The sequence below is a fragment of the Globicephala melas genome, chromosome 3 (genome assembly GCF_963455315.2).
Source record: "Globicephala melas chromosome 3, mGloMel1.2, whole genome shotgun sequence".
Lineage (NCBI taxonomy): Eukaryota > Metazoa > Chordata > Mammalia > Artiodactyla > Delphinidae > Globicephala > Globicephala melas.
The window spans coordinates 51,686,709-51,708,559 of record NC_083316.1 but is presented as its reverse complement, the minus strand read 5'-3'; the positions used below and the strand labels follow the sequence as shown (position 1 = coordinate 51,708,559).

The window sequence follows — 21,851 nt, the reverse complement described above, 5'->3', positions numbered from 1 at the left end:
GTATAACGATTATATCTTTTCACTTATGAATGTCCATCAAAGACACTGTATATATATATTTCTGATGGAGCAATAGCCAAGCAAGCTAACAATTAAAAAGCTAAAAAGTTGAAAATTGTGAATATGATGATAACAGCAGCTACCTTATACTAAATCCTATCAAATGAGAAACACTATTGCTAAGTGTTTATGTTGCCCAATCATGGTCTAATTCTTTATACAATACTTTAAATAAAAATAAGGAGAAATTGAATGAGAGTGAAAATTATCAAAATAATGGAAATTCTATCCTGTATTTAGACATTTAAGCTGTCCAGCCAGAGGAAGGAGAAGACTAGGCATGATTTGAATACATGAGTGGTTTCATGATCACAGAAAACTGAGCAGGAGAAATTGGAGTAATGTTAATGCAGAAAAGATTTGGCTGTCTCATAACGATATTACCACAAACCCAATGGCTTAAGCAATACACTTTTATTATCTCACATTTTCTGTGGACCAGGAATCTGTGTATGTATAGGTTATTTATTTAACCTCAGCCAGGGCTGGGTTCTTATCCAGAGTCTTTACTGGGGAAGAATTCACTTCCTCACACCCATGGTTGTTGGCAGCATTCAGTTCCTTGCTGTCATAGGACTGAAAACTAGTTTCTGGCTGGTTGTTTGCCAGAGGCCACCTCTGGAATGTACAATGTACAATTCACCAACTTGGTTGTTTCCTTCCTCTAAGTCAGCAAGGGAATGACTTTAGTAAGATGCTACAATATTATGTAACATAGGTATGTAGTCATATACATGTAATCATGTACATCCCATCATCTTTCCTGTCTTCTGTTGGTTGGAAGCAAGTCACAGGTCCGGCTCATACTCAAGGGAGGAGATGAGGACACAGGAGGTTATGGGAGCCACCTTAAGAGTCTGTCTGCCACAGTGGTCATAGGGGAATACTCACTGGCTGTCTTGGGGATATGCTATTGAATTAAGAAGTAGTATATTTCTGCCTCTCTTCACCTGTAGGAATAAAGACACTCATTTAATTTATATGAGTTTCAAAAGTATTTGACTGATGCTTCTCATGGTCATTTCCATCTCTTATTTCTTAAAATTTATAACTTCTCTCAAAGTAATTTTTAAAAGGGAAAGGCTGAAGAAAAACAGTATAGTGCCACTTTCTGTCAAGTAGATTATATAGATTACTCTAACTTTTCGTAACTAAATTTTTCAGTAAGTGGTGGTTAGAAAGATTTCCTGTTCAATAAGGATATGAAAGTGAGGTATACAGAGGACCTGTACTTGCTCAAGTTTATTAAATGAAGATGAATATAAATGAGGCAAGTGTTTACAAATGCCATAGTACTAAAAGGTTTCCTCTGTGCTGAAGGACCAAGTATCTAGAAATCAAAGGATAAAGCTGCAATCCACACTGAAATGTGGTTTAAAGTGAGTTATGTCGGAATCATTGTCTTTCAACTCTCAGTCTAATGCCATTGACCTCTAGGTTATGGAAAAGGAATACTTTGGGTACTTTGTCAGGATAAATAGTTGTAGAATACAAAATTAAATGAAAAAGATAATTCACAGCCTTTTAGATTTGAGATTTCTAGAGCAGTATAGAATTGCTCTATTAAGATAGTTTAATAAAAGCATCTTACTTTAAAATAAATGCTCAAAAAGCATTTTAGGAATAGATTTTTTGCAACATTAATATTCTTCATCAGAACTGTCTTAGGCTGTTTAGAAAGTCAATGCTTTAGTTGCTTTTTAAACAACTTTAAATGATTTTTTTAAGTACATATTCTAAATTTAAAAGTATTATGACATAATCACTCACTGGAAAAATATGAAATGATTATTTGAAGATTCCTTTTTTAAAGTAAACTATTAGATATATTTTGTTTTGTTTTCATGAGCAGTTGAATGTTATTAATTTTTTAAGGTAATATGATTATTTTGAAAAATTTGAAGTTTAATTTTTTCACTACTGCATTTCCTCATCCCCTTCCCTCACTCTGAAAAATCTTAGTGTGTTAGAGAATTTATGAGAAGTATGTCTACATGAAAACTCCATGAATAAATATGTTTAATTAGTGAACCTATGTGAACTAGATAATTGTTTTTATTGTAGACCTCCTAAGAAGTGGCAAGCCTTGGTGGTTGAATGACACATCTGCTTTTCCTTCTTCACTACCAATTAATGGCATACATATCCACCAGAGACAGAAGAGATCAGTAAGCATTGAGCGGTTTGTGGAGACATTAGTAGTGGCAGACAAAATGATGGTGGGCTACCATGGCCGCAAAGACATTGAACATTACATTTTGAGTGTGATGAATATTGTAAGTTTGATCCCTCTATATAATTTTTAACTTAATAGTTTGTTATGATTTTTGACTAAGGTCATGGATTTTTATTGTGAAATAATGATTTTGAGAATTAACTCATCAAAAGTTAGAAAGAATCGATCTATTACTTTTTCAGTTCCATAGAAAATAAATTTAAAGGTGACCTTATTGTTCATTTAGATCAGCTCACCCTCTTAATTAATTACTATGTTGTAATTCACCTTTAGGAGACAATTTTTCTTGAAGTAGACTTGTATAACAAATCTTTTACCAAGGCATCTTGAGGGTAGAGTTCTAAGTGGTGTGGGATAAAAGAATCTTTTTATATAAGCAGTGGTTAAATGGATGAAAAATTGTTTTACCACTTTAAAAATAAAATCAAACAATCACCTTATGATTTTTGTCTGACTTTGTGTCTTTTCTTATTTTCTGGAGGTCAGGTTGCCAAACTTTACCGTGATTCCAGCCTAGGAAACGTTGTGAATATTATAGTGGCCCGTTTAATTGTTCTCACAGAAGATCAGGTAAGAATGAGTTAGTTTATAAATCTAAAGCTCCTAACAGACAGACTGTAGAATTATGTATTAAAGAATAATATATTTTATTATTGTTCCTCTTAGAAAGTTCTAGTTGGCTATGTCTTTCAGCTCTAAGCATTTAATATTTTAAGCAAATTTGAAAGAGTTTACAAGAATATACCTCTTATGTCATGTTAAAGCTATATGTATGTGTGTTAGCTATATGTTTCAGTATAAAGATGAGCATTTGCATGGCAGACCTTATAAAGTGGTTTTGGTTGGTTTTGTAGGCTGATAATCACATATATTCACATTATCATTAAAGCTGGAACTGGAAAGAATGTCTGTTCAATAATACACTAAATTAATTCTAGGTCAAATATTACAGAGATAAAAATTGGCAAGAGGTTATTCCTAGAAACCACTACTTCTAATTATAGTCCCACTTTAGCCTTCAAAAGTTTTAACAACTGACCTTAGTAATTTGTTTGGAACATTTCTGGTATGCATGTTGTATTGCAGCCAAACTTGGAGATAAACCACCATGCAGACAAGTCCCTCGATAGCTTCTGTAAATGGCAGAAATCCATTCTCTCCCACCAAAGTGATGGAAACACCATTCCAGAAAATGGGATTGCCCACCACGATAATGCAGTTCTTATTACTAGGTATGGTTTGTTGCAAGTATTTTACCTTTGATTATTGTGTTTGATATTGTAACTATATTTGGTTCTATCTAAAGTCTCATTCAGGTAATGAGTACAGAGAAAGCAAAATGGTAATTTATTATTCACCACTGAGAAAGAATATACTGCAGTATTGTTGTGTTTGCATTAAATGAACCAAATAAGAGAAAAGATTTAGAGTTTACTTAGAAGTTTAATATATATCTTTTCTTCTCCTAAGGTCTATTCATAAATTTTAACTGGAAGCACATATATGTTTTGTTAGTTGAACAAAATACATGCTAAAAGCAAGATTGAAAAGTATGAGAAAAATCTGTTTTAAACATAAAAATGGGTCATCACTCTTGGTTATAAAATATATTAATTAGTCTTACCTCCAAATTGTTAAAAGGGAGGAGGACATCGGTGGTTACTCAGTTTACTTAGATGAATGTTTATTTAATTTAAAATATTTTAATTAAGAGGTATAAAGAAGCATATTTACTATACTATATGTTGAATAGTTTTTCCCTCAGGCAAAATTATTACTTGATGATAACCCAGTGAATTCATATATTTCTTTCCTGTTTTATAAAACTGTATTCAGATCCATTTTCTCCTTACTCTCCAACAAAAATTCTGTGAAGTAGATATTCTTATTATTTTTCCCATGTAAGAAATGAGGAGACCAGTTCAAAATATTTAAGTGAAAGAGCAGGGCTCAAGCCCTGGTGATCCTGTCTTCTTTGATTATACTTTGCTGTCTGTCTTAATTTTTTAATACTCTAATCATGGTTGGTTAGAACCATGCTTAAATCATTTAAAGATGCTTCTCTTTTGATCTCTTATTAGTATTTAAAAATGAAAACAAGTAATAACAAATAAACAAATGAGCAAAATGGAAGCGTTATTCTATCTTGGCTAAGTGGATTATTTCTTTTAATTTGCAAGGCAGTATTTAACATATGCGTCATCTGTGGTGTGCCCATTGACTCCACATTAGACTCTGTGGAGGGGGAGTATAAAGTATACAGGATCAGAATATTGAGACCCAGTAAGATAATGTGAATTTAGCTTTTTGAAAAATGTTCCTGTTAACTGAGTTGTAGAGTTAAAGTTTCTGAGTTCATTTATTTTTTTACAGTTACACTTATTTTAATTGACTTCATCTACCTCACATTGTAAACCAAAAAACTTTGATTATGATACACTTGCTGAATAAAACCAACATTTTAAGGTTCTATATTCATATGTGTTGACACGTCAGTCTGATAAATTCTGCAATTCCTCAGGTCTTGTGGTCTGGAATGGTTTCCAAATATATTTGAGGAGTTAAAAATATACTAGGAATTGTGCAAATATAGAAACTTTTGTGTAAAAATATATATGATATGATTAGTTTCAATGAAATTACTAGAGGAAAATATCTGTTACATATGTTTAACAGAATGATCACAGATATTTGCATTGGCATCTGTACTTATATTTATAAAACCCTACCTCTCCGCAAAAAAGGCAATGCCCAGTGGGCTCTTGATGCTTCACATTTTTATTATTGTGTCTGCATTGGATTTTTAACATTTGTTTTTAAACCAATTTATTTATTTATTTGGCTGCCCTGCACTGTACTGCGCAGTTTGCGGGATCTTAGTTCCCTGACCAGGGGTTGAACCCAGGCCCCCCTGCAGTGAAAGTGCCAAGTCCTAACCACTGGACTACCAGGGAATTCCCGGCTTTTTAACTTTTGCATCAAATGACAGGAGTTATACTAAGAGTGCACATTTATAAGTATTTGAGTAGGGAAATACATCTGGGCGGTTAGCCACCCTTTCTTTGTACTGGCTACAACATTCAACTGTCTGACTTGTTACTCTGAATTGGCCCAGATATTTTTCTGATCCGCTGCAGAGCTCTTCTTTGCTTCTGTAAGCTACTTTGAGTGCCTGTTTGATGTCTGAGATTTGAACACAAAATTTTCTTTTGAAACTTTTCTCCTGATGTTCAGATAGCACTAGAAATCATCTCAGGATTTAAAGAACAGTACTACAAAAAATTCATACCTCATATCATTTTAGATTAGTTATGTAATGGAGGTTAGAAAAATGCCCTTTGGGACAGTGTAGAATGCCTTTTTGAATTGTTATTGAAGTCTCAAATTAACTTTTAGCTTACTTAAAAGTCTACAGTTATCTTTGAATTATTAGGGCCACAGAGTGACTTACCTAAATGAGATGACTATCTGAGTATTATCTCTAATATTTAAGTTTTTATTGGTTGGGGGTTTTACCAGTTCTTGACTCTCCCTTATATATTTTGGATTTGTGAAATTGAACATATGTTTAAATCACAGTTCTACTTTTAGTAAAAATAATTATGAGCATTCCATAGATAATTCTATATTAACTTTGAAAATTGCTTCATGTAACTCACTTATTAACATGTTCAGGGTTGTGACTCCACCATTTAGAGGTAAGATCATGATTTATGTTTGCTCAAAATGTCAGCTCACTAGGGAGAATATATAATGTGTTTATCAAGAATTCCAGAGAAAAATTGATGGATATGTTTATCTCTACTAGGCCAAATTTTGTCCTAGGGATTTAAATGTTTTAAGCAGAAAACCATTTGGAACCTAGTTAATTAGGTAATCATAGTTACTTTTGGAAAAAAGTATAAAAACTCAAAATGTTATCTCCTCTTAGCAAATGATATTTTATTGTTTTATTTTATTGATATAATTTTAAAACAAACTGCTGTACAAAGATATCAGATCACCATAACTAGACAGAAAGAAAATTTAAAAATAAAATTTTGTTGTTTTATCTGGTATCAAAAGTATTGAATTAAGACCAAAGAGCATATTAAAAATGATTAATATATACATATATTTTTAAATTTTTATATACATTTATGTTTATTTTTATGTGTAAGTATATATGTATGTATAATATATAGTGAAATCTGTTATATATCAGTTAGCTTTATCTAACCTTTTTTTAAAAAACTGAGGCTGGGAATTCCCTGGTGGCCCAGTGGTTAGGACTCTGTGCTTTCACTGTGAGGGCCTGGGTTCAGTCTCTGGCCAGGGAACTAAGATCCCACAAGCCGTGAGGCGCAGACAAAAAAATTAAAATTAAAACCAAAAAAAACCCTGAGGTATAATTGACAAACAAAATTATGTATATTTAAAGTGTACAGTGTGATGATTTGATGTACATATACATTGTGAGCTGATTGCTGTAATCAAGTTAATTAACATATCCATCTCATAGTTATCTTTTTTTTTTCCTTTTTTGGATGAGGATGCTTATACTCTCTTAACAAATTTCAAGTATACATATAATATTATGTGTAGTCACCATGCTGTACCTTAGATCCTCAGAATTTATTCATTTTATAGCTAAAAGTTTGTGCCCTTTGACTAATATCTCCCCATTTACTCTACCCCCACCCCCACCCCCAACTCTGGGCAACTCCCATTCTATCCTTGGTTTCTATGAGTTCAACATTTTTTTTTTTTTAAAGAGTCCACATGTAACTGAGATCAAACAGTATTTGTCTTTCTCTATCTGGCTTGTTTCACATAGCAAAATGCCCTCCAGGTTCATCCACATTGTCACAGATGACAAGATTTCTTTCTTTTTTATGACTGACTAATATTCCAGTGTGTGTGTGTGTGTGTGTGTGTGTGTGTGTGTGTGTGTGTATGCATTTCACCTTTTCTTTATCTGTTCATCTGTTAATGGTCACTTAGGTTGTCTCCGTATCTTGACTATTGTAAATAATGCCCCAGTGAATGTGGAGTACAGATACCTCTTCAAGATACTAATTTACTAATTTCACTTCCTTTGGGTATATTCCCAGAAGTGGGATTGCTGGGTCATATAGTACTATTTAAAATTTTTCGGGAACCTCTATACTGTCTTCCATAATGGCTGTACCAATTTACATTCCCACCAACAGTGTACAAGCGTTCCCTTTTCTTCATATCCTCAATATATTTGTCATCTCTTATCTTTTTGATAATAGACATCCTAATAGGTTTGAGGTGATATCTCATTGTGGTTTTGATTTGCATTTCCCTGATGATTGGTGATGTTGAGCACCTTTTCATGTGCCTGTTGGCCATTTTTGTTACCTCTGGAAAAATGTCTGTTTAAATCCTTTGCCCATTTTTAAATTGGAATTTTTTTTGTTGTTGTTCTTGGGTTGTATAATTTTTATATATTTTAGGTATTAATCCCTTATCAAATATATGGTTTGCACATATTTTCTCCCATTTCTTACACTGCCTTTTCATTTTGTTGATTGTTTCCTATACCATGCAGGAGCTTTTCAGTTTGATGTAGTCCCACTTGTTTATATTTGTTTTGTTGCCTGTGCTTTTGGTGTCATATTTAAAAAATCATTGCTTAGACCAATGTCAAGGAGATTTTCATCTATGCTTTGTTCTAGGAGATTTAGTTTCAGGTCCTACATTTAAGTTTTTAATCAATTTGAGTTTATTTTTGTGAGTTGTGTGAGATAGGGGTCTGATTTCATTTTTTTTGGCATATGGATATCCAGTTTTCCCAACATCATCTATTTCAGAGACTATCCTTTCCCCCCATTGTATGTTCTTGATGCCCTTGTCAAAGATTAGTTGGTCATATATGCATGGGTTTATTTTTGGGCTGTTGATTCTGTTCCACTGGTTTATATATCTGATTTTATGCCAGTACCATACTATTTTGATTACTTTAGCTTTAAAATATAGTTTGACATCAGGATGTGTGATGACACCAGCTCTGTTCTTCTTTCTCAAGATTGCTTTGTCTATTTGAGATCTTTAGTGGTTCCATATGAATTTTAAGATTTTTTTTCTATTTCTGTGAAAAATGTCATTGGAATTTTAATAGGAATTTCATTGCATCTGTAGATTGCTTTGGGTAGTATGGATATTTTAACAACATTAATTCTTCTAGTCCAAGAACAAGCAGTAGCTTTCCATTTAGGTGTTTTGTCTTCAATTTTTTTCATCAATATCTTATAGTTTCCAGTATAGATCTTTCACCTCCTTGGTTAAATTTATTCCTAAGTATTTAATTGTTTTTGATGCTATTGTAAATGGGATTGCTTTTAGATAACTCATTGTTAGTGTATCAAAATGCAGCTGATTTTTGCATGTTGATTGTGTATGCTACAACTTTAGTAAATTCATTTATTAGTTCTAACAGTTTTTTGGTAGGGTTGTTAGGTTTTTTGTATATAAGATTATGTCATCTGCAAACAGAGAATTTTACTTCTTCCTTTCTAATTTGGATACATTTTGTTTCCTTTTCTTGCCTAATTGCTCTGGCTAGGACTTCCAGTACTATATTGAATAAAAGTGGAAAGAGTGGGCATCCTTGTCTTCTTCCTAATCTTAGAGGAAAAGTTTTTAGACTTTCAACATTGAGTATAATGTTAGCTGTGGGCTCGTCATATATGGCCTTTGTTTTGTTGAGGTGTATTCCATCTATTCCTAATTTGTTGAGAGTTTTTATTATGAACAGCTGTTGAGTTTTGTCAAATACTTTTTCTACAGCTATTAAGATGATCATATGATTTTTATCCTTTATTCTGTTCATGTGGTGTATCAGATTTTTTGATTTGTGAATGTAGAACCATCCTTGCATCCTAGGGATGAATCCTACTTCATTGTGTATGATCCTTTCAAAACTCTGCTGCATTTGGTTTGCTAGTATTTTGTTTAGGACTTTTGCATCTATGTTCACCAGGGATATTGGCCTGTAATTTTGTTTCTTGTAGTATCCTTATTTGGCTTTGGTATCGGAGTAATTCTGGCCTCTTAAAATGACTTTGGAAATGTTCGTTTCTCTTCAATATTTGGGAAGAGTTTAAGAAGGGTTGGTATTATTCCTCTTTAAATGTTCTGTAGACATCACCAGTGAAGCCATCTAGTACTGGACTTTCTTTGTTGGGAGATTTTTGATTACTGATTTAATCTCCTTACTCATCATAGGTCTATGTGTTTTTTTATTTCTTCATGATTCAGTTGATAGGTTGTATGTTTCGAATAGTTTAGCCATTTCTTCTAGGTTATCCAATTTCTTGGTATATAATTGTTGGCTGTAGCCTCGTATGATCCTTTGTATTTATGTGGTATCAGTTTTAATGTCTCCTCTTTCATTACTCATTTTACTTATTTGAGTCTTCTCTCTTTTTTTCTTAGTTTAGCTAAAGGTTTGTCAATTTTGTTTATTTTTTTTCGGAAAACCAGGTCTTAGTTTTCTTGATCTTTTCTATTGGTCTTCTAACCTCTATTTCAATTATTTCTGTTCTGACCTTTGTTATTTCCTTCCTTCTACTAACTTTGGGCTTAGTTTGTTCTTCTTTTTCTATTTTCTGTAAGTTGTAAAGTTAGGTTGTTTGTCTGAGATATTTCCTTTTTCTAATGTAGTCATTTATTGCTGTAAACTTCCCTCATAGATACGCTTTTGCTGTATCCCATAAGTTTTGGTACATTGTTTTCCCATTTTTGTTTGTGTCAAGATAGTTTTTGATTATTCTTTTGATTTCTTCTTTGGTACATTGTTTGCACAGCAGTGTGTGTTTTAAAATTTCCATGTATTTCCTGCTTTTTTTCCTGTTGTTGGTATCTAGTTTCATACCATTGTGTTCATGATTTTAATCTCAAATTTGTTGACACTTGTTTTGTGACCTATTATATGATCTAGGCTGGAGAATGTTCCTGATGTGCTGGAGAAGAATGTGTATTCTGCTTCTGTTGCATGCAGTGTTCTGTACATGTCTGTTATGTCTGTTTGGTCTAAAATATAGTTCAAGTCCAACATTTTCTTATTGATTTTCTGTCTGAGTGATCTGTATGTCCATTGTTGAAACTGAGGTATTGAAGTTCCTTACTGTTATTGTATTGCTGCCTATTTCTGCCTTCTGATCTTCCAGTATTTGCTTAATACGTTAAGGTGCTCTGATTTTGGAGTACATATATATTTACAATTGTTGTATACTCTTGATGAATTGATCCCTTTATCATTATATCATGACCTTCTTCATCTCTTTTTCAGCTTTTGACTTAAAGTCTATTTTGTCTGATAATGAGTTTAACTATCCCTTTTCTATTTTGGTTTCCATTTGCATGAAATATCTTTTATATGTTTTTCCATCCCTTCACTTTCAGTCTATATGTATCCTTAAAGCTGAAGCATTTCTAGCTCTGGAGAAGGCCCAGCACTGTAGTCTTCATGCAGTTTCATCAGCTGAGCTAGCATTGATGAAGATTTCAGGGGTCCCCAACAGCCAAGGCTGCTTTTGTCTGCACCAGCAGCAAAGGCTGCTGGAGACCATCTGATATCTTTTTCTCACATAGGTCATGGTGCAGGGGATTTCTCTTGGTGCTGGGTCCAGCTTGGAAGAGCTTACACCAGTGCTGGTGTCTGATGTGTGGGCACCTGTGGAGCAGTCATGGAGCTGGGGACTGAAGTGCTAGTGCTTGCAGAGTGACAGCAGCTCTCGGGTTGGTGTGCTGGCTGTACCACAGCAGCAGTGATGTATGAGTTGCAGGTATGTGTGAAGTGGCCGTGAAGACGGAGTCTGAAGCATGAGTACATAGAGAGCAACAGTGGCACTTGGGTCCAGGCGCTGGCTAGCTTGAAGTGTGTGGAACAGAGACAGGGGTGGAGTCTGGAGCATGGATGCCACAGAGTGGCCCTAGATTGGGGCTCTGGAGTGTGGGAACAGGTGGAGCAGCTATGACTCTGGAGTCTGGGATGTGCTCAGGGTTGGGGAGTGCTGGAAGTTCTTTTCCTAGTCCAGCACAACAGCAGCTCCTTCTTGGGGTGGACACAGTGACATCTCCTTCCCCAGAATCTGTGGCAGCAATAGCTTTTGGCCACCTTGGTGGTAAAAACTGCCAGTATCCTCTGGAGCAAGCTGCTGGGGCTTGTGAAAACCAGCATTACGGTGTCTTCCGCTGTGAAAGCTTTGGCGAGTCCACAGCTGTTGTCAAGGCTCTTGAGGCTTGTGGCTGATAGTTCCCACCCTTCCTCTTTGTTCCTAGTTGCCTTTAGACATCTCCACTAAGCTGATCTCCCCAGTGATCCTTTCTATGCAGTTATTCTCCATTTTTTGCCCTACTATGTTACTGTAGGTTCTTAATCGTACTGTTGAGCCCTCCCAGGGCTACTTTCATTTGTGGATTGCTATCTAATTTTTGTTTTCTGTTGGGTGATGAAGGTTGATATCTTCTACTTCACCACCTTGCTGATATCATTCTCCTAGCTTTATTAAATCTTACTATTTTTGCCACATCATTGAGCAGTTTCATGTCACTTTCTAAAGTGATATACTTTTTTAAAAATAAAATTATTTATTTATTTTGGCTGCATTGGGTCTTCGTTGCTGCGTGCCAGCTTTCTCTAGTTGCTTTGAGCAGGGGCTACTCTTCATTGCAGTGCGCAGGCTTCTCGCTGCCGTAGCTTCTCTTGTTGTGGAGCACGGGCTCTAGGCACGTGGGCTTCAGTAGTTGTGGCACGTGGGCTTCAGTAGTTGTGGCTCGCGGGCTCTAGAGCTCAGGCTCAGTAGTTGTGTCAGGGCTTAGTTGCTCCACAGCATGTGGGATCTTCCTGGCCCAGGGCTTGAACCCGTGTCCCCTGCGTTTGCAGTCGGATTCTTAACCACTCCACCACCAGGGAAGCCCTAAAGTGATACACTTTAGAAACAATGGTTACTTCTCTATAGTGTATCAACTATACCTGACATTTTAGTTCTGAATACCAGAGTTAGTGCTATAATGTATACATTTTTTGAAATATGACCATATGATGCTTTATTGAATAATGGTGCTTTATTGAAACTGATCTTCCATTTTTGTGATCTGTTTTTAGTTAAAATATCAGTGGTAGTAACTTACATTGCTTGTTTCTATAGTCTAGATCTATTAGGCTTATCTGACAATTATTAGTGCCCATCTAAATCAACTTGACATTTATTAACTCTTTTAAAATAATGGACTATGACACTCTATAATTAGGTCAAGAAATGATTAATAGTTTGTACCTGATACTCTAGAAACAGAATTTAAGAAGAGAAAACAGAACTTAAATTCTGTAATCTACTTTTTGTCTCTATAGCTTTGCTTATTTTTAGACTTTTTGTATGAATGGAATCATACAATATACAGTCTTTTGTGACTGGCTTCTTTTACTTTGCATAGTGTTTTCAAGATTCATCCATGTTGTAGAACATACGAGGACGTCTTTCCTCTTATTAGCCTAAATTCTTGAAAATTCAAGATACAGATCTTTTAAGAGTGTCTCTGTTAATAGGCTATTCTTCAAAAAATGTACTTTATTTTCAATTTTTCATTAATGAAATGCATAGGGCATATAAATGCAACTCAAAGTACAGATGCAAAAATTGCACACCAAGTGACAGACATAATTTAGTCTTTAATTAAAATGAACATATTTATCCTCTTACGGGATCATGAGTATTTGCTTTGATGCTGCTGGATTTTAAAGGGATTAGAATTTCCAAAGTCAACTAATGTTTTCAGGTGGGAAATTAAAAATAGCTATAAAAATCATTTCTTGCTAAAACTTGGCCTGTAATGTGTGGATTTAAACAAGTTTTAAAAAAATTTTTAAAGAATATTTCAGAGTTATATATTGACTTTATGATTATATATTACAAACAGAGGAAAAGGAAATTAAATGTGGTACCTTAATATTTTTTTGGTATTCATTTATGGATTTTTTTTTTAATCCTTAAGGAAATGCCAGTTAAATTTTTTATGAAGTATTACTGAGCTTTTAAGAATATGCTAGGTTTACAGGCAGCAGGGGAATCTTGAGTTTGGGTTGTGGATGTATTGGTTTTGGTATTTGAACATTTTGAAGCATTTATTATTCTCTTGCCACTCTGGCTCTACCATTCTTACCTATCCCCACTGCCTATACCTTTCTTCCTCCTTTTTCAGGTTTTTCTTTCTTTCTTTCTTTCTTCATCCCTGGTTTGTTTGCTCCTTACGCAGATGTGTTTATCTAGATTCAGCTTCCATTCCAATCTAGGATTATGACACACTTCAGTGACTTTAATTTTTGTGCAGTCTGGGACACTTTAAGAGTGAAAGAGTGTACCATTGGCAGTTTTGCCTAGATAATAGGCACAAACGAGGACCAGGTAAAACAGGATTATGGTCATCCCAGGCATTACATATGTTTGCTTGTTAAACTTTGATTTAAAAATGCAAATAAGAAGATAACTTTTCCTTCAATGCCTAAGGTTGACTAAATAGCATGCAATTTAGTAAATTATATTTGTACACATCTTGGCTACAACTGTTCTTTTTTTGTAATGGGCATCATTAAGTAGTTAAATCAAAGAAGGATGTGTTGTAATCAACACAACTTTAATGAATAGTAAGTAAATATTTATGTTGTTTTTATGGATGTATTTGTGCAGTTGTTTGTTATGTGCCAAATACTTGGTACTTTTCAGAATTATATTTAATCATTTAAACCTCACAATAACTGCATGAGATAGGTTCTATTATTATCTCTATTTTATAGATGAGGAAACGGAGGCATGAAGAAGTTAAATGTTTGGCAAGCTAACACATTAATTAGAAGACCCAGAATTTAAACCAGGTAGTCTGGCTCCAGAGTCCTTTTAGAGAAATTATAAGGGTGTTCAACAAAAATTAATGCAGAGATACTTTACTAATATTGGTACCCATGGTAGGCAGTCTTCTAAGATGGCCCCCGATGATCTCTGCCTCCTGATGTTCAGGACTTTGTGTAATCCCCTCCTCTTGGGTTTGGGCTGGACCTCGTGGATTGACATCTTAACAATGAGAATTCTTCCTACCTACAGCCAAGGTATATCTCTCCATTTGTTTAGGTCTTTTTTAATTTCTCAGCAATTTTTGTGGTTTTCAGTGTTTTCACACCTCTTGTCCTTTCTTTGATGTTATTGTAAATGGCACTTAAAAAAATTAACTTATTAATTGTTCGTCATGAGTATATAAAAATGCAGTTGATTTTGTAAAATTGTGCTAAGTTTATTTATTACTTTAAGTAGCTTTTTAAAGATTCCAATGGTATTTTCTACAAAGATGATCATGTGTTTTGAGATTAAAGATAGTTTTACTTCTTCCTTTTAATCATAAAAGACATTTCTTTCTTGGCTTATTTCACTGCTAGACCCTCTAGTACAATGTGGAATAAGGTGGCAATAGCAGACATCAGTGTCTTGTTCCTGATCTTAGTGAGAAAGCATTCTGTCTTTCATCATTAAATGTGATGCTAGCTCTAGGGTTTTTGTAAATGACCTTTATCAGGCTGACAAAATTCCCTTCTATACCTAGTTTGCTGAGAATTTTTATCAAGAATGGATGTTGGATTTTGTCAAATGCTTTTTCTGCATCTATTGAGATGATCATATATATGGTTTTTCGTTTTTTAGTTTAATACAGTGAATTGCATTGATTGGTTTAGAATGTTACCTCAACTTTGAATTTCTGAGATAAACCCAATTTGGTCATGATGTATTATTCTTTTAATATATCATTAGATATGACTTGCCAAAATTTTGTTTATAGTTTTTTGCATCTATATGTATGAAGGCTATTGTTCAGTAGTTTTTTTTTTTTAATAATGTCTTTGTCCGATTTTGGTATTGGGGGGTAATGTTAACCTCACAGAATGAGTTAGAGAATATTTTCTCCTTTTCAGTCTTCTGGAAAAACTCATGTAGAATTGGTATTACTTCACTATAAATGTTTTATAGAATTCACAAATGAAGCTATCTGGACCTGGAATTTTCTTTATGGGGTGATTTTTAACTACCAATTCAAGGTGTTTAGGAGATATAGGGCTATTAAGGTCATCTTATTCAGTGTGCTTTGGTAGTTTGAGTCTTTCAAGAATGTATTTCATCTAAATTGTAGCATGTATTGACAAAGTTGTTCATGATGGCTTCTTATTATCCTTTTAAATAGGTACCTGGTAGGGAGGCCCAGTAATAATTTGGAGATATTATTAACTGTATGTTAGGTACAAGCAGGTTTTGAGAAGACAAAGTATAGTGGAATCATAGAAGCAGTACCTAATTTTACATGAAAGTATAATATTTCTTCAGGGACCTGAAAGTTTAATAGGAATTTGGATAAATAATAGGTGCTTGTTCAAGAAAGAAGCACTGCATGTGCAATGATATAAAATGTGAGAGAGAAAACTGGGGAAACTAAAAGTTCATTTGGGTAACTAAAGTGCAGTATTTTTATGGTAGAAAATGTAGGTAAGGTTGGGAAGGTAGAAATTCATTCACTGATTCATTCATTCAAGCTATATTTATTAAATTGATAATATGTCATGCTGCTGTGTATATATTTGCCTTATTTATGAGTATTTAAATTGATTTATTTTGTTTTTTAATTAATTAATTAATTTTATTTTTTAATTTTTTGGCTGTGCTGGGTCTTTGTTGCTGCTCAGGGGCTTTCCCTAGTTGCGGTGAGCAGGGGCTACTCTTCGTTGTGGTGCGCGGGCTTCTCATTGTGGTGGCTTCTCTTGTTGTGGAGCATGGGCTCTAGGCACGTGGGCTTCAGTAGTTGTGGCACACGGGCTCAGCAGTTGTGGCACACGGGCTTAGTTGCTCTGCGGCATGTGGGATCTTCCCGGACCAGGGCTTGAACCTGTTGTCCCCTGCATTGGTAGGCGGATTCTTAATCACTGTGCCACCAGGAAAGTCCTGTTTATTTTTTAATTATTAAAAACAATGGAATTCTCTTTGTACACAGGTACAAGTATGTCCATACTATGCAATGCTAATCCAGAGTATATGGACATGGAAAATTCTTCATGACATAAAATAAAGCAAGGCAACAAAGTTACAGAGTAATGCATAAAGCATTATTTCTTTTATTTTTAGAGAATCAACAAAACTAGTAAAAAAAATTTAGCTTTTATTTTATTTACATAGTGGATGTTTCTGGAGAAATTTAAGCAGAAAAGTGACATGAACAAATTCAAAAAATGTCCCTGGAAGGGTTGTAAAGGATAGATGATTTTGTGTGTGTGTGTGTGTGTGTGTGTGTGTGTGATTAAGTGCTAATATATGCAAAGCAGTGAACAATGGGTAGAAAAAATTCAGTGCCTCTTTTCTCTCCCATTCAGAAAGGCTTTTTAGAACCATTTGAATTAGCATTTCACTTTTCTTTTTTTTCTTATCCCAAAGAATTGAATGCCAGCCAAAAATCTTTGAGTTCTTGTATTGGAAGATGAGGACTTCTTGACGAGTGAGGTAAAAGGGTAAAGGAGAAAGAGAAAAAGGAGATTTGGGGCTTAAAGAAGCGGGGGAAACTCCACTTGGAAACATTTATGATGAGTTCTTCCTCTTCTTTTGGTTAAATTTTCACACTGGATTCTTTTGGGACAATATTTACTAAATTGGCTTTATCTTTCTTACCCCACTCCCCCCAAATTTATCAAAAATCAGCATCCCTGTAAATGATACCTTTCTCATTTCATAAATTCTCAACACCTTAATAATAAGCCAGTGTTAAAGAAATGTTGATAGAAATAATTTTGGAACATCCTTCTAGAATAAGAAAAAAGTAGTGTTTGTGTCTTTTACCAATTTCTCTCACAATCTCTTCTCAGCTTACATTTTACTTTTAGTGATCTCATTTATTTTCATAATTTTAAGTAACATCTATATGGTTAGGTACATCTATACAGATTTTTTTTTTAACATCTTTATTGGAGTATAATTGCTTTACAATGGTGTGTTAATTTCTGCTTTATAACAAAGTGAATCCACTATACATGTACGTATATCCCCATATCTCCTCCCTCTTGCGTCTCCCTCCCACCCTCCCTATCCCACCCCTTTAGGTGGTCACAAAGCACCGAGCTGATCTCCCTGTGCTATGCGGCTGCTTCCCACTAGCTATCTATTTTACATTTGGTAGTGTATGTATATCAGTGCTACTCTCTCTCTTCACTTACCCTTCCCCCTCCCGGTGTCCTCAAGTCCATTCTCTATGTCTGCGTCTTTATTCCTGTCCTGCCCCTAGGTTCATCAGAACCAGTTTTTTCTTTTCTTTTTTTTTAGATTCCGTTAAGCACCATTTATATTTAAATATACATCTTCAGCCCAGACCCCTCCCCTAAACTCTGTATTTGTGTATCGAGTTGCCTAATTTACATCTCCATGCATCTCAAACTTCACATGTCCTAAACCAAATTCCTAATCTTTCCTTTAAACCTGATCTTTCTGCAGCTTTTCTTATTTCAGGTTGTCCCTGAATGGCAATAACAGTATTTTTTCCTGTCATAAAAAGCAAAAGAGGTTCCAATTTGGAAACTAATATTGAGAAATTAATAACTTGACCCTGGGAAATTAGTATATATTAAGTTCAGCTCTCAGAATTTTCAAGCATTTCCTCTGTTTCCTTGCTTTGAATTGATATTTTTTGTTTGCTAATCTCCCATATCTTTGTTCCTGGTTCCTAATAGTTTACATATGTTGTGAGCTATGTTAGCAGAACCTACACTCTTAAAAACACTATTAAGAGAGAAGAAGATGAATTATAGTTCTTGCAAAGGTATATGATGTATTTAGGGGATCCAGCCAACCAGTCCATTTCTCTGGAGTTCTAGGTTTAAGTTTCCAAATGGGTTTAAGTGCCTGACAGATACACTTGAAATGATATAGTAACTTTTCAGAAGTTCCTTCATAAAATAAACTGTTTCTACATTTTACTATTGATAAAGGATAATTGAGAAAGCAAAGACTAAGAGATTTATATAGGGCTTTATAGGGCTGCAGTGGAAAGACTGGAAAAAAGAAATAGGTAAGTGATGTAAAAATAATCCTGAGATGTAAAGAAATTGTTATCTCTTCCAAGAATATCATAAAGCTGCATTTATTCATTCACTGAGACATTCAACAACACTTATTAACATATATTCAACATTTATTGAGTGCTTACTGTGTGTAAATTGTTGGGATCACAATGACTAAGATAAAAGTCTGAGCCCTTAGCTTTCACTCAACAGAGAGAAATAGATTATGAATAAGTAAACAAACAAATGTATGTGCTATGTATAGAGATAAACTATGTAAGGTAGTAGAAAAGTCTCTTTAATAAGATGACTGGATTTAAAAGTTCTGAAGGATGAGGCTTCCCTGGTGGTGCAGTGGTTGAGAGTCTGCCTGCCGATGCAGGGGACACGGGTTCGTGCCCCGGCCCGGGAAGATCCCACATGCCGCGGAGCGGCTGGGCCCGTGAGCCATGGCCGCTGAGCCTGCGCGTCCACAGCCTGTGCTCCGCAGCGGGAGAGGCCACAACAGTGAGAGGCCCGCGTACCGCAAAAAAAAAAAAAAGTTCTAAAAGATGAAGAGTTAGCCTACTGGAGGAGGACATGACAAGGGCATGTGTTTTAGGCAAAAGAAACAGCACATGCAAATAATAAACACTAGTAGGTAAAATAGGTGGTAAAGAGTTTAGTTTGTATGAGAATATTTGCTACAAGTGCAAGCACAGTCACTCTTTTTCCCCTGTTTATTTTTGCTTTCTCTTTCTTTGAGCACCCTTGGCTGTCTGTTCATATTGAAAAAATGCTAATTGGGAACCATATTTACATTGGGTAGGGCTTGTTGAGGAGGCTTTCCCTTAGGGTGGTACAAGTGGTGTGACTTTTTTCGTGGGAGCAAAAGTGTCAGTGTCTATGGCTCTTTTCTGTGAGACCATTCCGTTTCTCCAGAAAATAACCTAACAGTTTCCTGCCTAATTGCAAATGTTCTGAAAGCAAGATGGAGGATGGGGTGGAAAGGTTCGATGTAAGCACTCTCAGTTTTTTCAGCATTGGGCTTTAAACTTTGCCTGCCACTGGGTAAGATATCCTTGAAACTGAGCCTCTCTAGTTTCATTTCTTCAGAGAACAAAACTGGAGGTTAGGGGTGTGAAGGAGGGCGATTTTCTAGACTTGTAGAAATAGCTAATCTTTTGCATACAGATTTTCAAACCAATCCCAGTTTTCAGCCTCTCGTCTCAGTCTTTTCAAAGGTGGTTAATTTTTAATTTTCCATTTCCTTTTAGCAAAGATAATTTATTTAAATCATTCAGAAATATAGAACTAATGTTGATAATGATAGCTGAAGTTAGCTATCATATGATAGTTAATATATCAACTGATATTGATAGTGATGTATGTGGAATAGACAAAATTTGTAAAATTCAAGATAAATTATTAAGTGTAGTTTTGTGACTTCATGGAAGGTACCATGGTAACACCTTAATTGTTGAGTAACAGTTGTTAAAATACCTACTTTCTTAAAATACTACCTATAAAATCAGACATGATTGGAATACATAGTATGTAATAGCAGTTTCTAATTTTGTTTATAAAATCTTGATTATTCAAATAGAATTACTGTGTATTTTTTCTATGGCAAATGTATTACTAGCCTTCCATTTTATTGACTTTCTTTTAAAATAGCCCCAATTTAGTGATTTAATTTTAATTTTGTCTTGTTACTTAGGGTTGGTTAGTTATGATTAATCCTTCAGTAGTGTAATGGTAAAAATATAATGTATACAGTAAATTTATTTTTATTGCCCATTGACCCTGTTCCTTCCCATGGCAATTCTTCACTTTCTCAATTTTTTTCTTAAGTATTTTGGTTGTGATCCTTAGTCTAGTTAGAAAGAAAGCTTTGATTTCCTACTTTTTGTACAAGTGTCAATTCAATATAGACTGAGCATCCCTTTGGACTTCTGCCAGGTAAACTCTAGGAAGTCATCAGGATTACCACGTAGCAAGGTACTTTGCTGTGTCACAGGGTCCTCAGGAAAATTCAAATATGTAAAATAAGTTAATAGCTTCCAGAAAAAAGCAAGTATATTATCTACCCAACTTGGGTGCAGCATGTAAACTACTGAGTCATTTCAGTGCTTCTCAGGCAAGTACTACTTGAAGCCCTATATCTCTGCTCTGGCTTTCTTCCTTTGGCATGTAAGTACTTTTACTTTTTCATAGAGTTTGTAGACGAATAATGATTATATTCATGGGTCTGAATATTTAGTAAATGAAAGGTGACTAAAAATAATAACACTTTCTCAGTGTGTGCTTAGTGAACCTTTCTAGTGGGAATAGAGGCAATGATTAAAATGACTTTCAAGTCATGATTTTTGAGCTTCTTAAGTACACTTGTTATATTACATCTCCTTTTTCATAAATAATTTCTTAAAACAAGAGAAGTTTGTAATCAAAATTCTTATATTAATTGTGATTAGAATTTTGATTAGTTATGTTTTCTTGTTTTCAAAACGTATCCTTTTTTTTTTTCTAGAAGTATAGCTTTAAATTAAAGACAAAAAATTTTTTTTCAAATACTGTTCTGAGTCATACTGGCATTTTGATTTATACCTGCATTTAGTGTATTTGGTTATCTGTCTACTCTTACTTTAAACTTTGGGTTTTTTGTATACCAAATATACATTTTCCTGTCAGTAAGCTCTCTTTTCTACCAGTGCTGTTTTTGCGCTTTTTGTAAACCAGTTATGTTTGCCACTTACAGTAATCAGTTACAGTTTTAGAAATCAGTGCATTTATAGAAGAAACCAAAACATAGTTGTCTTACTTCTTCTGGATTGGGTTTTTTTGGTTACAATTTTATTAGATACTATCCACAGACCATACAGTTCACCCTTTTAAAGTATACAGTTCAATGGTTTTTAGTATATTCACAGAGTTGTGCAACCATCACCACAGTGTATTGATTGAGTTGTTTGCTTATTTCTTTTTATTTTTTATTTCCCCCCTCTCCTCTATTTGTATGAAAGTTATATATTTCATTTTTATGCTTTTAATGGTTACTCTTGAAATTTTATCAAGCATACTTAACACAGTAAAGCTAACCAGTATTATTTTTTGCTGAACAAATCAAAACATTAAAACATCTAGGTATGACCACTCCTCTTGACTTCTATGATATTGTTCTGTATTATTATTTCTAATTTCTTTTTAATTGCACAAACTAGACACTACCACCACAATGCCACCATCACCACTTTCCCTATCGTCATCATTGCAATTTTTATATAGATAACTGTTGTTTTTACTTATTTACATATGTACCAGTTCCTTTCTTCACTATACTGCCTTGCATATTAGGGATTATTTTCCTGTTTCCTGAAGTGCATTTTTAGAAGTTTCTTTAGAGAAAGTCTGTAGTAAACTTTCTCTATCTTTGATCTGGAAATGTCTTTATTTTGCCTTAGACTTTGAAAGATAGTTTTGCTGAGTTCACAA

General features: G+C 34.4%; 1 protein-coding gene across 1 annotated transcript in view; it reads left to right on the top strand.

Annotated features, from left to right (window-relative positions):
* Positions 1 to 21,851, top strand: part of ADAMTS6 (ADAM metallopeptidase with thrombospondin type 1 motif 6) — a 273,337-nt gene that overhangs the window by 23,597 nt on the left and 227,889 nt on the right. The window contains exons 5-7 of the mRNA XM_030844206.3: positions 2,125 to 2,336; positions 2,783 to 2,866; positions 3,383 to 3,528. Of these exons, the coding sequence (XP_030700066.2) occupies positions 2,125 to 2,336; positions 2,783 to 2,866; positions 3,383 to 3,528 (442 nt within the window). The remainder of the gene's footprint in view (positions 1 to 2,124; positions 2,337 to 2,782; positions 2,867 to 3,382; positions 3,529 to 21,851) is intronic.